This window comes from Prionailurus bengalensis, chromosome D3 (genome assembly GCF_016509475.1).
Source record: "Prionailurus bengalensis isolate Pbe53 chromosome D3, Fcat_Pben_1.1_paternal_pri, whole genome shotgun sequence".
Lineage (NCBI taxonomy): Eukaryota > Metazoa > Chordata > Mammalia > Carnivora > Felidae > Prionailurus > Prionailurus bengalensis.
Window position 1 is genome coordinate 32,177,441 of NC_057356.1, and position 16,544 is coordinate 32,193,984.

The 16,544-nt window shown below is 36.1% G+C and overlaps 1 protein-coding gene across 1 annotated transcript in view; it reads left to right on the forward strand.

The window, feature by feature from the left end:
* Positions 1–16,544, forward strand: part of SPIRE1 (spire type actin nucleation factor 1) — a 205,540-nt gene that overhangs the window by 89,714 nt on the left and 99,282 nt on the right. Inside the window, 1 exon segment of the mRNA XM_043559432.1 lies at positions 14,213–14,338. Coding sequence (XP_043415367.1) covers positions 14,213–14,338 — 126 coding nt within the window.

Sequence of the window (16,544 nt, forward strand, 5' to 3'; positions counted from 1 at the left end):
TGTGAAATAAGTATTATAGACCAGGTGCGTAGGACCATACTAGCTCATACACTACCTTTGGGCAAATTAGCAATAGGCGTTCCTTCTTCAAGATACTTGGCTGCCATCTGTAGGAAAATTGTCATAATAAATAGAAATTTGCAATGTCTGTGATGTGGAGGATGTCCTTCTAGATATAGTACCCTCGTGAACAGTCTGAACATACAGAAGTGGTGGTTCAACACGTGTACCTGAAATGCTCAGGGAGCACAGAAAGAGGCACTGAACTCAGCCTGGGGGATTCTGATTCTCTTACACAATCCAGTCTCCCTAATAATCAGGGAATGCGTATACAGCAATGCCATTTGTAACTCTTTTGCAAGCAAGAAGTTACTTTTGTTGATATTTGAAATTATGGTAAATTATTTCATGTAGTAATTGATAGCTACAGTGTAAATTTTCATAGCCCTTATATAAAATAACTTGACAGTATATTTAAAAGTCTTCACTGTGTATGATAGCAAAAGGCTAGGAACATCCCAGCTGTTCATTAACAGGGGAATGGTTGAATTAACTATGGGTATAGCTAGTGAAGTACTATATAACTATCTGAAAGGATTGAGGAAATCTCTCTCCAGGGTATATTGTTTAGGTGAAAAAACAAGGTGGGGCGCCTGGGTGGCTCAGTTGGTTAAGTGTCTGACTTTGGCTGAGGTTATGATCTCACAGCCTCATGGGTTCGAGCCCCACGTCCAGCTCTGTGCTGACAGCTCAGAGCCTGGAGCCTGCTTCGGATTCTGTTTCTCCTTCTCTCTCTGCCCCTCCCCCCTCACGCTCTGTGTCTCTCCTTCAAAAATAAACAAACATTAAACAAAAATTTAAGAATATGTATAAAGGTATTTGTTTATATTGTTTTAAAAAAGAGGAAAGATAAATCAAACCTAAAGAAATTAGCTATAGATAAAGGAACAGAGCAGAAACAAGGACAGGCATTAAAGTGAAGCATCTCTGGGGCGCCTGGGTGGCGTAGTCGGTTAAGCGTCCGACTTCAGCCAGGTCACGATCTCGTGCTCTGTGAGTTCGAGCCCCGCGTCAGGCTCTGGGCTGATGGCTCGGAGCCTGGAGCCGGTTTCCGATTCTGTGTCTCCCTCTCTCTCTGCCCCTCCCCCGTTCATGCTCTGTCTCTCTCTGTCCCAAAAATAAATAAACGTTGAAAAAAAAAATTAAAAAAAAAAAAGCGAAGCATCTCTGAGTATACTTAATTCTGTAGATTTGATTTAGAAATCATATAAATGTTTTACATAATTATAAAACAAAGTTAAATATGGAAATATAATTCCCCCTGCATTCAAGGCAAATTGAACATAACTGTTCTCACACTGGAGACATAACTACATAGGAAGACCTACAAAGCTATAACCACATAGTGGCAGTGAGCACAGCTACCACCAGGTTGTGGTCTCTAAATATCACTCCCCATTAAAAGAATTCCAGGATTCCTTAGAGAAATGGCTAATTCGAGATCTGGGAAGGAAACGTATAAAATAGCCTGGAGGATCTTGTTATACAGAACGCAAACAGACTATCCAAGATTACTGAATTATATAAAAAGGACTCGAAAGCCAACTCAAAGAAGTTCTGATTGGTCAAAGATGGAAAAATTTGATCATCGATAAGAACAATAGCTGTGATGAATTAAAAATCACATCAAATATTCTGAATTCCATGAACACATAAGTGAAAATAAAACCCTCATCGGTCACCTTTAGAGGCTGTTAGGGAATCAACTTATTTCAAAAATTGGCAAATAAGCAAATTCATCCTGCCTTTTCCCCGTGAAGAGGTTACCTTAGGTAACCAATTAGTTCTGTATAAGTTTCTTTTTATAAAAGTCCCAGCTAATATGTGAAAACAGAATAATAGGGATTGCAAAATGGTAATAATCTAATAAAGAAGAATAATGATAATAGCAGTAATCATTGTGGCATCACAAGAGACCAGCAGACTTAGTTCACAGCACCACTTGGGAGGTACTCTTGCCAAGCAAGCAAACCAGAAACCCATCAATCTTCAATCTAATCAAGCCTCTAGATCTAACTACCAATTTGTAGGAAATCCAGGGGATATAGAAACATTTTAAAACCACCATAAAGATGCAATCATCAAAATCCAGATTATGGGAAACTCTATAGGACAAATCATGTAATTTCTTTGATAAATACATAGAAGATAAATGGGGAGGGAGAGAGGAAAAACTTACATTAAATCAAACTTGATACATAGCACCCAGTTGCAGTGTATGGACCTTATATGGGTTCTAATGAAAATGAATAAATTGTAAAAATATGTGTGACTGTTTGAGATAATCAAGAAAATTTTACCTTATGCTATATTTGATATTAGAAATTACTCATATTTTAAATATGATAATAGTATTGTGTTTATTTTTTTAAAGAACTCTTATCTTTGGAGATATATGCTGAAATATTTATGTATGAAACTCAGATATATGGGATTTGCTATATAATAATTCTAGAGGGTGGAGCTGAGCAGGTAAGGAAGTAGATAAAATAGGATTGAGCATGAATTGATCATTGTTAACGTTGGATGATGAGTACATGCTGATTCATATACTATTCACCTAGTTTTATTTTGACATTTTTTCTTATAAAAAATTAAAATATGTAAAAATATCCAGAATAATCCTTTGTGATAGCAATACTACTGTTAGAAATTTTTCAAAGAGGTAAGTTTTTTTCAATTAGATATGATTGACATATAACATGTTAGTTTTAGGTGTACAACTTAATGATTTGATATATGCATATATTGTGAAATGATTATCATAATAAGTCTAGTTAACATCCATCACCACACATAGTTACACATTTTTTTCCCCCTATGATGAGAACTTTTAAAATTTACTCTCTCAGCAACTTGCAAATATACAATGCAGAATTATTAACTATGGTCACCATGCTGTACATTACATCCTCAGGACTTATTTTATAACTGTAAGTTTGTGCCTTTTGACTTCCTTCACCCATTTTGCCCACCCCCCTCCCTCTACCTTTGCCAACTACCCATTTCTTCTCTGTACAAAGAGGTTATTCTTTTTAAGTTTGTATTTAAATTCTATTTAGTTAACATATAGTGTAATATTAGTTTCAAGTGTACAATATAGTGAATGATTCAACACTTCCATACATCACCTGGTACTCATTACAACAGGTGCACTCCGTAATCCCCATCACCTATTTTCCATCCCCCACCCACCTCCCCTCTGGTAACCATGTTTGTTCTCTATAGTTAAGAGTCTGTTCAAAGAGATAATTTTTAAAAGGTGAAAATGTTACATGGATACATTGAAGATATGTTTTTGTTTTTGTTTTGAGAGAGAGAGAACGAGCAAGGGAGGGAGCAGAGGGAGAAAGAATTTTTTTAATGCATTTTTTTCAGTTTTTATTTATTTATTTATTTTTTGAGAGAGAGAGGAAGAGCAGGGGTGGGCAGAGAGAGAGAGAGGGAGAGAGAGAGAACCTCAAGCAGGCTCCACACTGTCAACACAGAGCCTGACATGCGGCTCAAACTCACAAACTATGAAATCATGACCGGAACTAAAATCGAGAGTTGGATGCTTAACCAAGTGAAACAGCTAGGCACCCTGAGAGAGAGAGACAGAGAGAGAACATTTTAAGCAGACTCCATGCTCAGTGTGGAGCCTGACGTGGGGCTCAATCCCTGATCCTGGAATCATGACCTGAGCTGAAATCAAGAGTCAGACTCTCACCAACTGAACTATCCAGACACCCCTTGAAGATGTGTTTTGTAGCATTATTTATTTATACTATTCTATAATGAAATAAAGGGCTCATAAAGAAATGATGTATCAACTATATGGAATATTAGATAATCTCTAAAATTATAATTCTGTGAGTTGTTTAGCAATATGGAAAATTTCTGTATTAATAAATGGAAAAGAGACCACAAAGTTCTGCATATACTGGTATATGGGTAAAGAATGAAGGAAAATGTGGTAATTTGAAATAGTGTATTAGTGGTGGTGTGATTCAGAGTAAACCATTTAGCATCAGAAATTCTGTTCCTCTTATTTTTTACCATTTATATAATAAAAGATTGTAAAATTCTAGTATATTAAGTATATTATTGGCCTTGAATAGTCTTGCAGGTTATGCTTTCAGTGTTAATTTATAATTTAAAACAAAACGCAGCATGTTTCTGCAAATATAAAGTTTATACATAATAACCCCTGCTTATAAAAAGTTAGCAGTTTTTGGTTTGCCATGTAATGTCAGATTTTGCAAACTATTTTGAAAACTCCTCAGGGGAGAAAAGAATGGTACTGTAGAATGTGATTTAAAATAGAAACAAGCTTTATGTATTTAATTTTATTATGCCAGACTAGATTAACCCGGTGCAGAATTTGTCTTCATTTTCAAAATGCACATGTATATAAATAGCCGATACAGGATAAATGTATTATTTTCATCTATGTATGAATGTGGCCTTGATTTAATGGAACATATGCAAGGGAGGGCAAGATGTTTGTTTGAGCTTGTCATTACTGAATTAGGATTTCTGTGAATATAGGTTAGTTGAGTGAATAAGATTCGTAAGTCAAACTAGAGAGACTCCAAAGAAATTGCAGTTCTCTGTATTTCAGAATGTTGTGTTCTCTAAGTTTTGAAATTTGCTGGGAACATACTAATTTGTTGTTACTGATTTAAGCAAAAATTTAGTAATTTATACTAACTATATGATTCTAAATTTAGAGAAGATAGTCTTTGTACTTTTTGTTTTGTTATTAATTTCTTATGATAAATACGTGATTATACTCACTAGGCAAAACATTTTAGTTATATTAAGATAATATTCTACTTAGGTTTTGCAAATAAAATTCTGAACTTTGTGAACTGAACATTTTTAAAAACATTTGAATTTCAATAATCAAGAATAAATTATGAGAAAATATTGGAGTCCGATGTTATCAACAGAGGACTATTATATGATAAATTCTAAAGCTCTCAGAAGATACCATTTTGGTTATGCCATTTTCTTTTCTGGGATAATAGAATTTACACACATTGCAATTATGTGTTTCTAAACAAAGGGTGACTTGGATTGCTAAATGCTTTGGAATTTGGAGTTTAAGCAAAAACTATTCTCAATGTGCCAAGGTTTTAAGAAAAACTTGGTGGTATGTATAGTATTTTGACACCAATTAGGGTAAAAAACATCAGTAGATAATATATAAAATTTCTGAGTTACTGGCATACATCTTTGATGTGATATCAAATAAATTTTTTTCTTGTAGTTGGTGCATTGCTTCAAAAATACAGATATTAACTTATTTGACAAAAAAATGAAAATGTTTCAAAATGTTAGACAGTATTTATAAGGGGGCACCTGGGTGGCTCAGTAGGTTAACCGTCCGACTTTGGCTCAGGTCATGATATTACGGTTCGTGGGTTTGAGCCCTGCCTTGGGCTCTGTGCTGACAGCTCAGAGCCTGGAGCCTGCTTCAGATTCTGTGTCTCCCTCTGCCTCTCCCCTGCTCACACACTGTCTGTCTCTCTCTCAAAAATAAATAAACATTAAAAAAATTTTTTAAAAAGAAAGTATTTGTAGGTTGTCTTTTTTTTTTTTTTTTAAATCACATCTACCTAGTCAAGGTTTTCAGGTATTTTCAAGTTTTGTTGAAAATATGTAACAGGGTCCTATATGTTTAATGAAAACTTCAGAAAATTTATTTGGAGTCTAGCAATTGTATTAATGATTCTGTATAGGGAATCCAGATAATTGAGTTCTCAGATTGACTTTGACTTTGAATTTTATTTTAAATCACATATTTTAAATCATTCTTGAAACTCAGGGTTCCAAGAGTCAGGGTTGAAACCTTGACTAGAAAACTAGAAAAGAGCCAGCTGGAAATTTTGAACCAAAAAATAAAATAACTGAAATAAAACTTGAGTGAATGGGTTTAATAGACTAGACAGTGCTGAAGAGAGAAAGAATGAAATGAAATATTGTCAGTGGAAAATACTCAGAATTGGGATGCTGGGGTGGCTTAGTGGGTTAACAGTGGGACTTCGGCTCAGGTCACGATATCACAGTTCATGAGTTCAAGCCCCACTTCAGGCTCTGTGCTGACAGCTCAGAGCCTGGGGCCTGCTTCAGATTCTGTGTCTCCTCCTCTCTCTGTCCCACCTCCACTTGTGCTCTGTCTCTCAAAAATGAATAAACATTAGAAAATACTCAGAATGAAGCACAAAGACACAAAAAGAATAAAAATATAGAATAGAGGGTCAGTTACAAAGGCAGTACATCTAATTAAAGTCCTAAAAGGAGAGCAAGTAAATGGGAGGATGGAAGAAATATTTGAATACTAAAAATTAATACATACTAAGGTAACAACATAATTAATACATAATAATTAATACAAATTAGGAATTTTCCAAAACCATGGAAAACACTATGCCACAGATTCAAGAAACTCCACAAATCAAGAGAAAAAAAAAATGAAAATAACATTGTTTCCTTATAGTTAAACTGCTAAAACTTACAAACAAAATCTTAGAGGGAAAATGAGACTGCACCTTTACTTACTTCTCAATAAAAAGAGTGGAAACCAGAAGACGGTTTGAATGATTCTTTAAAGCTCTAGAATAGAACCTAAATACCTTTCAAGAATAAAGGTAAAATAGATCTCTTTCTGACAAACACACACCAGGAGTGGCCTAGAGTAGGAGTTGGGGAGTCATCAGCCTTTAGGTGGCATTTAAAGCTGTTCTTGGGGCGCCTGGGTGGCGCAGTCGGTTAAGTGTCCGACTTCAGCCAGGTCACGATCTCGCGGTCCGTGAGTTCAAGCCCCGCGTCGGGCTCTGGGCTGATGGCTCAGAGCCTGGAGCCTGTTTCCGATTCTGTGTCTCCCTCTCTCTCTGCCCCTCCCCCGTTCATGCTCTGTCTCTCTCTGTCCCAAAAATAAATAAACGTTGAAAAAAAAATTAAAAAAAAAATAAAGCTGTTCTTAAAAATTTATTCATAGAGGGGCGCCTGGGTGGCGCAGTCGGTTAAGCGTCCGACTTCAGCCAGGTCACGATCTCGCGGTCCGTGAGTTCGAGCCCCGCGTCAGGCTCTGGGCTGATGGCTCAGAGCCTGGAGCCTGTTTCCAATTCTGTGTCTCCCTCTCTCTCTGCCCCTCCCCCGTTCATGCTCTGTCTCTCTCTGTCCCAAAAATAAATAAACATTGAAAAAAAAAATTAAAAAAAAAATTTATTCATAGAACAAAGGCAGGTAGGTTAAGTAAGACATAACATAGTCCAGTCCTCTCCTTTTAGAAATAAACTGAAACCCAGCAATGTCAAATAAACTGTCTAAGGTCGTATAATATCATGTTGATAGAACCTACTCTTTTTCTCATTATGTTCCTCCATCCCCATATTGTCTCTTTTTTTGTAACTGTAAAAGATGGTTTTGTTGCATGCCTGCTGTGTACCATGTTGTATGCTAAAACACTTTAAAAACATGATTTTCTTGGGGCTCCTGGGTGGCTCAGTCGGTTAAGAGTCTGACTCTTGGTTTCTGCTCAGGTTGTGATCTCGCAGTTTCACAGGTTCAAGCCCCGTGTCAGGCTCTGTGCCGACAGTGTGGAGCCTGCTTGGGATTCTCTCTCTCCTTCTCTCTCTCTGTCTCTCTCTGTCTCTCTCTCTCTCTCTCTCTCTCTCTCTCTCTCTCTTTCTGACCCTCCCCAACTCGCACTGTCTCTGTCAAAATAAATAAACTTTAAAAAATATGATTTTCTATAATACAAAAGTAATCCACATTCATTTAGAGTGCGTAAGAACTTGGCTTTTGGAGGTTGACTACATGGGTTCGATTCCACTTCTCTTGCCTACCTGTGTGATTTGAGTAAATTGCTTAGTTGTTCTAAATCTCAGTTTCCATATCCATAAATTGGCTTCTTGTGAGGATTAAATGAAATGCATTTAGGAACAAAGAACCAAATAAAAATCAAGCAGTTCATGGGCAGTGAAATAACCACTTGGATTATTTCTCCTCTGTGGGATTATTTCTCCTCTGTGTCAATGGTGACTTTGTGGAATTTTGTTGGTTTTTATTAAGTTTTTAACACATATTTTTTAAAGTTTATTTGTTTTGAGAGAGAGGGAAAGCGTGTGTGGGGGAAGGGCAGAGAGCAAGAGAGAGAGAGAGAGAGAGAGAATCCCAAGCAGGCGCTGTGCTGTCAGTGTTGAGTTCTACATGGGGCTTGATCCCACAAACTGTGAGATCAAGACCTGAGTCGAAATCGAGTCCAGACACTTAACTGACTGAGCCACCCAGGTGGCCTTAATACATATTTTAAATTGTGGTAAAATACACATAACATACAATTTATCTTTTAAATTATTTTATTTATTTTATTATAGGTTTTTAAAATTTTATTTATTTATTTTGAGAGAGAGGAGGGGAGGAGCAGAGAGAGAGAGAAAGAATCTCAAGCAGGCTCTGTGCTGTCAGCACAGAGCCTGGCGTGGGGCTCAAACGCAGAAATCATGAGATCATGACCTGAGCTGAAATTAAAAGTTGGATGCTTAACTGACTGAGCCACCCAGGCGCCCCTAAATTATTTTAAAGTGTACAATTTAATGGCATTAAGTGTGTTCACAATATTGTCCAGCCATCACCATTATCTAGTTCTAGAGATTTTTTATCACCTCACATGGAAAACCCTACTCATCACTTCTTATCCCTCGTCTTTCAGCCCCTGGCAACCACTAATCAGCTTTCTGACTTTGTGGATTTGTGTATTCTGGGAATTACATATAAATGGAATCATACAATATGTGACCTTTTGTTGTCTGGCTTCTTTCACTTAGCATAATGTTTTTAAGGTTCATCCATGTTGTAGTGTGTATCAGTACTTTATTCCTTTTTATGAATGAATAAGATTCCACTATTTATACTACCTTTGTTTTTCCATGTATCAGTTCAGAACATTTGAATTTTTTCCACCTTTGGCTACTATGAAGAGTTGCTGGTATAAACATTGGTATCCAAGTTTTCGTTTGAAAATTTGCTTTTTATTCTTTTTGATTTATAGTTGACTCTTGAACCAGTGCAGAGGTTAGAGACATCAACACCCTGCACAACTGAAAATTCACATATAATTTTTGATTCCCCAAAAATTTAACTAAGCAAACCAACTGTTGACCAGAAGCCTTACAGATAACATGAATAGTCAATTAACACATATTTTGTATGTTAAATGTATTATATACTGTATTCTTAATAAAGTAAGGTAGAGAATGTTATTAAGAAAATCATGAGAAATTACATTTTATACTAAATGTATTTATATTTTAATAATCTGCATGTAAATGCACCTGAACAGTTCAAACCCATGTTGTTCAAGGTCAACTGTATACTGAGGGGTTGGATTGCTGATCACATGGTAACTTTTTGATGAACCACCAAACTGTTTTTCACTGTGGCTGTACCTTTTACATTTCTACCAGCAATACATAAGGGTTCCAATTTCATCACATTCTCATCAACAATTATTTTCCATTTTTGGTTTGTTTGCTTTTATAGCTATCCTACTGGGTCTGAGTAGTATCTCATTGTGGTTTTGATTTACATTTCCCTAATAACTAATGATGTTGAGCATCCTTTTCTGTGCTTTTTGGTCAGTTGTATATTTTCTTTGGAAAAATGTCTGTTCAAGTCAGTTTTTACATTGGGTTGTCTTTTTCATTGTGTTTAAGAGTTCTTTATATATTCTGCAGAGCAGGCCCTTTTCAGATATGTGATTTGCAAATATTTTCTTCTGTGCTGTGGGTCTCTTGAAAGTGTTCTTCGATGTACAAAATCTTTTAACTTTGATAAAGTCTAATTTATCCATATTGTTGTTGCTTATGCCTTTGGTGTCATATCTAAAAAATCATTACCAAATCTATGAACGTGAAGGTTTATCCCTTCCTGTGTTGTCTTCTAAGAGTTTTATATTTTGGGGCTGCCTGGGTGGCTCAGTCGGTTAAGCATCTGACTTCAGCTCAGGTCGTGATCTCACAGTTCATGAGTTCGAGCCCTGCTTTGGGCTCTGTGCTGACAGCTCAGAGCCTGGAGCCTGCAGCCTGCTTCAGATTCTGTGTCTCCCTCTCTCTCTGCCCCTCCCTAGCTTGCACTCTGTCTGTCTCTGTCTCTCTCTCTCTCAAAAATAAATAAACATTAAGAGTTTTACATTTATTTACTTTTGAGAGACAGAAAGAGATAGAGCACAAGTGGGGGAGGGGCAGAGAGAGAAGGAGACACAGAGTCCTAAGCAGGCTCCAGGCTCTGAGCTGTCAGCACAGAGCTCGACACGGGGCTCAAACCCACAAACCACGAGATCGTGACCTGAGCTGACGTCGGACGCTCAACCAACTGAGCCACCCAGGCGCCCCAAAACATTAAGAGTTTTATATTTTGGGCTGTTAAATTTAAGTGTCTGATCCACTTTGAGTTAATTTTTATAAATGGCATAAGATAGAGGTACAACTTCATTTTTTTATTTTTTAATTTTTTTTTGTTGTTTTGTTTTTGTGTTTTTGCATGTGACTATCCAGTTTTCTCAGCATCATTTGTTGAAGAGACTGTTCTTTCCTAATTTAATGGTCTGGGCACTTTTGTCAAAAATTAATCAACCAAAGATATATGGGTTTATTTCTGGACTCTTAGTTGTATTCCACTAATCTATAGGTCTTTCCCTATATACCACACTGATTTGATTACAGTAATTTTGTAGTTTTGAAATAAGAAGTATGAGCCTTTCAATTTTGTTGTTTTGAAGATTGTCTTTGGTATTTGGGTTCCCTTGCAATTCCATATGAATTTTAGGATCAGCTTTTCTGTTTCTTCAAAAAAAGCCATGAGGATTTAGTTAGGGATTGCATTCAGTCTCTAGATCACTTTGTGTAATTATTGCCATCTTAACAATATTGTCTTCAAACCCATGAAATGTAGGATGTCTTTCCATATATTTGAGTCTTTCAGCAATATTTTTAGTTTTCAGTGTGTAAGTCTTGTACCTCCTTAGTTAAATTCATTCCTTAGCATTTGTTAATACTTTTATAAATGGAATTGCTTTCTTAACTTCATTTTCTTTTTTTTTAACATTTAGATGAGTACTTTGTGCATTTTTCTATTTTTAATATAATTTGTTGTCAGGTCAGGTAACATGTTGTATACAGTGTGCTCTTGGTTTCGGGAGTAGATTCCTGTGATTATCGCTTACGTACAACACCCAGTGCTCATCCCAAGTGCCCTCCTCAATGCCCATCACCCATTTTCCTCTCCCCCCCACATTCCCTCCCCCATCAACTCTCAACTACCCTATGACTCAGCAACAACAGTACTAGGAATTTATCCAAAAGATACAAGAGTGCTGATTCATAGGGGCACTTGTACCCCAATGTTTATAACAGTGCTTTCAATAATAGCCAAATCATGGAAAGAGCCCAAATGTCCATCAATTGATAAATGGATAAAGAAGATGTGCTTTATATATACAATGGAATACTACTTAGCAATGAGAAAGAATGAAATCCTGCCATTTGCAACAATGTGGATGGAACTAGAGGGTGTTATGCTAAGTGAAATAAGTCAGTCAGAGAAAGATATCATGTTTTCACCCATAGGTGGATCTTGAGAAACTTAACAGAAGACCATGGGAGAAGGGAAGTGGAAAAATAGTTTCAAACAGAGAGGGAGGCAAACCATTCATTTTTTGTTTGTTCATTGATATAGACATATACCTTTGTATGTGTGTGTTGATCGTGTATCCCACAACTTTGCTGAAATTGCTTACTAGCTCCAATAGTTATTTGTGAATTCCTTTGGATCATATATATATATGATATATGATTATATATCATATATCATATATATATATGATTATGTCATATGCATCAAAAAACATTTTTAGACCTAGTTATTACTTTTATACCGGTGTTTTTTCAAGTTGCTGGTCACAGCCTATTAGTGGAGCATGAAATAGATTTAGTGTGTAAGTTTTGTTTTGTGAAATTTTTGTGTATAAAACATAGATGTATGCATGTATTTGAGTCCTTGTATAAAATATATTTCTTACTGGGAATTATAGTCAAAAATATTATGCCGTATTTCACACCATGTAATTAGAATGTAAAATTATGGGATTGGTTAGATGAACATGAAACTCTTAGCAGTTGCTTTTCATTACCTTGGATATAAAATTGTATATTGGAAGCTGTCTTCTGTGTATAAAAGTAAGTATGCATAAAAATACTCTGTTCATTGGTAGCTCTGTGAAAAACAAGCTTGTGAGTTTTTTTAAAGTTTTAATTTAAATTCCCGTTAGTTAATGTGCAATGCAACGTTAGTTTTGGGTGTACAGCATAGTGATTGAACACTTCCATATATCACCTGCTGCTCATCAGAGGTACACTCCTTAATCTCCATCACGTATTTCATCCATCCTTCCCCCCACCTTCCCTCTGGTAACCATCAGTTTGTTCTGTAGTTAAGAGTCTGTTCCATGGTTTATCTCCCCCCGCCTTTGCTCATCTGTTTGTTTTTAAATTCCGCATATGAGTGAAATCTTACGGTATTTGTCTTTGACTGACTTATTTCATTTAGCATAATACTCTCTAGAACTATCCATGTTGTTACAAATGGCAAGATTTCATTCTTTTTTATGACTAATATTCCATTGTATAGCTTGTGAGATTTTTGTTTTTTGTGCTTTCTGATAAATCAATTCTTAGCCTCCTTTTGGGTACTGTGGGGAAAATTTCTTACTGAAACCCAAGGTATTTTTCTTGAGAAGAATATACTTTATTAAAGATAGTAATCTAATAAATGACATGTGATACTTATTACAAATGAAAATAACAGAAGGCACATTATGAAGGATAGTATAATCTACAAAGACATCTTTTATTCTCCAATGGATAGAAATTATTAAAATACAATAAAATGTGGGGGCGCCTGGGTGGCGCAGTCGGTTAAGCGTCCGACTTCAGCCAGGTCACGATCTCGTGGTCCGTGGGTTTGAGCCCCGCATCAGGCTCTGGGCTCATGGCTCAGAACCTGGAGCCTGTTTCCGATTCTGTGTCTCCCTCTCTCTCTCTGCCCCTCCCCCGTTCATGCTCTGTCTCTCTCTGTCCCAAAAATAAATAAACGTTGAAAAAAAAATTTTTTTTTAAATACAATAAAATGTATATTTTCAGTAATTGTATTAATGTCAAATTTCCTGAATATAGTAAAGAATTAAGGGAGAACCTACATCTTTTTGAAGAAAATGAAGTCCCTTAAAACATAACTATAGTACTTGGTTACAAAATTATTACTTTACAAAAAAGCAAAATTATTCCCATGCACTAGACCCTTGATAGGATATCTTTCCAATCTAATATATTAAATGGCGTTTGAGTTTTCTAAATTGTTGTGCATCTTTTACCCACTGGTAGTTTTGGGGGGATTATGGACTATGTATGGTAAAAGACATCGAGACTGGAGATACGACCAGCAGACTTATTCTGCCCTCTGCTCTCTTTGCTGCACTCTCCATTTACTGATGGAGCGTCTTCCCTGTGGTCCACATGTCATCCCAACAGTCTTTTTATTGCATTACACAATTCAGCATGTATTGGGATGAGCCTGGGCTTCAGAAACCCATAAAACTATGTTTAATTCTTCTCCGTCATGTCAACTTCTGACTGTGGACAAGTCACTTGAGTCCTCTTAGCTTTAGTTTCCTTTGCTGTAAAATGGAGATAATTCCGGGCTACACTGAAGAGTAAATGATATTATGCTGTGTATATGACATGTCAAATATAGTGCCTGGCATGGTAAAAAATAAATGACAGCTATTAAAATACCTGCATTATGATTAGCACTCAGTAAATGGTAGTTCCCTTTCTACTTCCAACCAAAACTTTTATATATGTCCTATCACTTTCAAATAGAAGCTAACTAATTTTACTAAGCTCATCTGTACTATTGGCCGTTTGTTAGTGGACCACTTTTTCCATATAATTTTACTGATGATTTGGTGATGCATTAGGCTTTGGATGATGGGGATTGCCTTACTGTCTGATATAAAAATAGGAATATACTGGGTATGTCTGTCTTTTAGGTACCAAAAACCCAAAATAATAAATGAGCCCTATTGTTTTATTTTCTTCTTCTGTAGTTATGTGCTGCTCATCTGCCAACTGAATCAGAGGCACCAAATCATTATCAGGCAGTATGTCGTGCACTGTTTGCAGAAACAATGGAGCTGCATACATTTCTGACTAAAATTAAGAGTGCAAAGGAGGTGAGTACTACTGCTTTCATATTTATTGGTATTGTGGAAAATTAACTTGAATTTTCAACACTGTCATATTATTTAAAATATTTCTTACCATCCTTATGATGGTAATATGATGTTTATTCCTAGGTATTTTATTATTTTTGATGCAATTGTAAGTGGGGTTATTTTCTTAATTTCTCTTTCTGATGCTTATTAGTGTATAGAAGTGCATTGATTTTATATTCCGTGACCTTACTGAATTCATTTTCAGTTCTGGTAGTTTTGGGGTGTAATCTTTAGGGTTTTCTAGAAATAGTATCATGCTATGTGCAAATAGTGAGTTTTACTTCTTCCTTGCTCATTTGGATGCCTTTTATTTCTTTTTCTTGTCAGATTGCTGTGGCTAGGACTTACAGTACTATGTTGAATAAAAGTGGTGAAAGTGGACATCCTTGTGTTGTTCCTGCTCTTAGGGGAAGAGCTATTAGTTTTTCAGTATTGAGTATGATATTATCTGTGGGTTTTTCATGTATGGCCTTTATTATGTTGAGGTGTATTCCCTCTGAATGTACTTTGTTGAGGATTTTTATCATGAAAGGATGTTGTGTTGGTCAGATGCTTTTTATGCATCTATTAAAATGATCATATGTTTTTTTATCGTTTTTCTTATTGATGTGATTTATTATGTTGATTGATTTGTGAATATTGAACTACTTTTTTGCATCCCAGGAATAAATCCCACTTCATCGTGGTAAATGACTTTTTAAATGTAGTGTTGGATTCAGTTTGCTAGTATTTGTTAAGGAGTTTTGCATCTATGTTCATCAGAGATACTGGCCTGTGGTTCTTTTTTTTGTGCTGTCTTTATCTGGTTTTGGTATCAGGGTAATGCTGACCTCATAGAATGAATCTGGAAGTTTTATTTTTTGGAATAGTTTGAGAAGAATAGGTATTAATTCCTCTTTACATGTTTGGTAGAATTTACTTATGAAGCTCTCTGGTCCTGGATTTTTGTTTGTTGGGAGTTTTTTGATAACTTATTCAATTTCATTAGTGATAATTCATCTGTTCACAGATGTCTTCCTAATTCAGTTTTGGAAGGTTGTATATTTCTAGGAATTTATCCATTTCTTCTAGGTTGTCCAATTTGTTGGCATATAATTTTTGATAATATTCTCTTATCCTTTGTATTTCTGTGGTGTCAAGTTGTTATTTCTACTCTCTCATGTCTGATTTTGTTTAAAATTAAATCTGTTCTAGGGGCACCTGGGTGGCTCAGTTGGTTGAACGTCCAACTTCAGCTCAGGTCATGATCTCACAGTTCGTGGGTTCAAGCCCCACATCAGGCTCTGTGCTGACAGCTCAGAGCCTAGAGCCTGCCTTGGGTTCTCTGTCTCCCTCTCTCTCTACCCGCCCCCCCCCCACTCATGCTCTGTCTCTGTCTCAAAAAAATGAATAAACCTTAAAAAAATTTTTTTTAAATAAAATTAAATCTGTTCTTTCTTTTTAAAAAAATCTGTTTTTTAAAATGCAAGTGTAGGAATCCATTTTATTAAGCAAAGATTTTTTTTTAATTATTTTTTTTAAGTTTATTTATTTTGAGAAAGAAAGAGAGAGAACAAGTGGGAGAGGGTCAGAGAGAGGTAGAGACAGACCCCAAGCAGGCTCTGCAACATCAGTGCAGAGCCCGATGCGGGACTCGAACTCACAAACTGTGAGACCATGACCTGAGCCAAGATCAAGAGTTAGATGCTTAACCAACTGCTCCACCCAGGTGTCCCTAAGCAAAGATTTTCATAAAGCTTCCTTACAAATGAGAAATGTTCAATCAATCTCCCATATGACTTGCTTTTCACTATCTTTCTGCCACTCTTTTTCCATTTTAAAAGATGCGGTACCTGTTTCAGGAAGGGATAAGGACTCAGGAAGTAGGCTACACATTTGATAATTGAACTATTTTATAGTGGATTTGGATAAATATCTAATGGAGGTAGTTGGAATTAATATTCATATAATTGATGATCTCATTTTAGCTATTGTCTTACATTATTATTCATCACTGTGACTTAAAATGTTATGTGTAGAGTCCAAATGAACCATTTTAATTTATTTACGAGCTGAATCACCATAGTGTACATCACACAGATGGTTGTGAAGATTCATGAGCTCTATATAAAGCAGTGCAGCATCTGGCACACAGTAAGAGCTCAGTACATGATAGGTGGTGGGT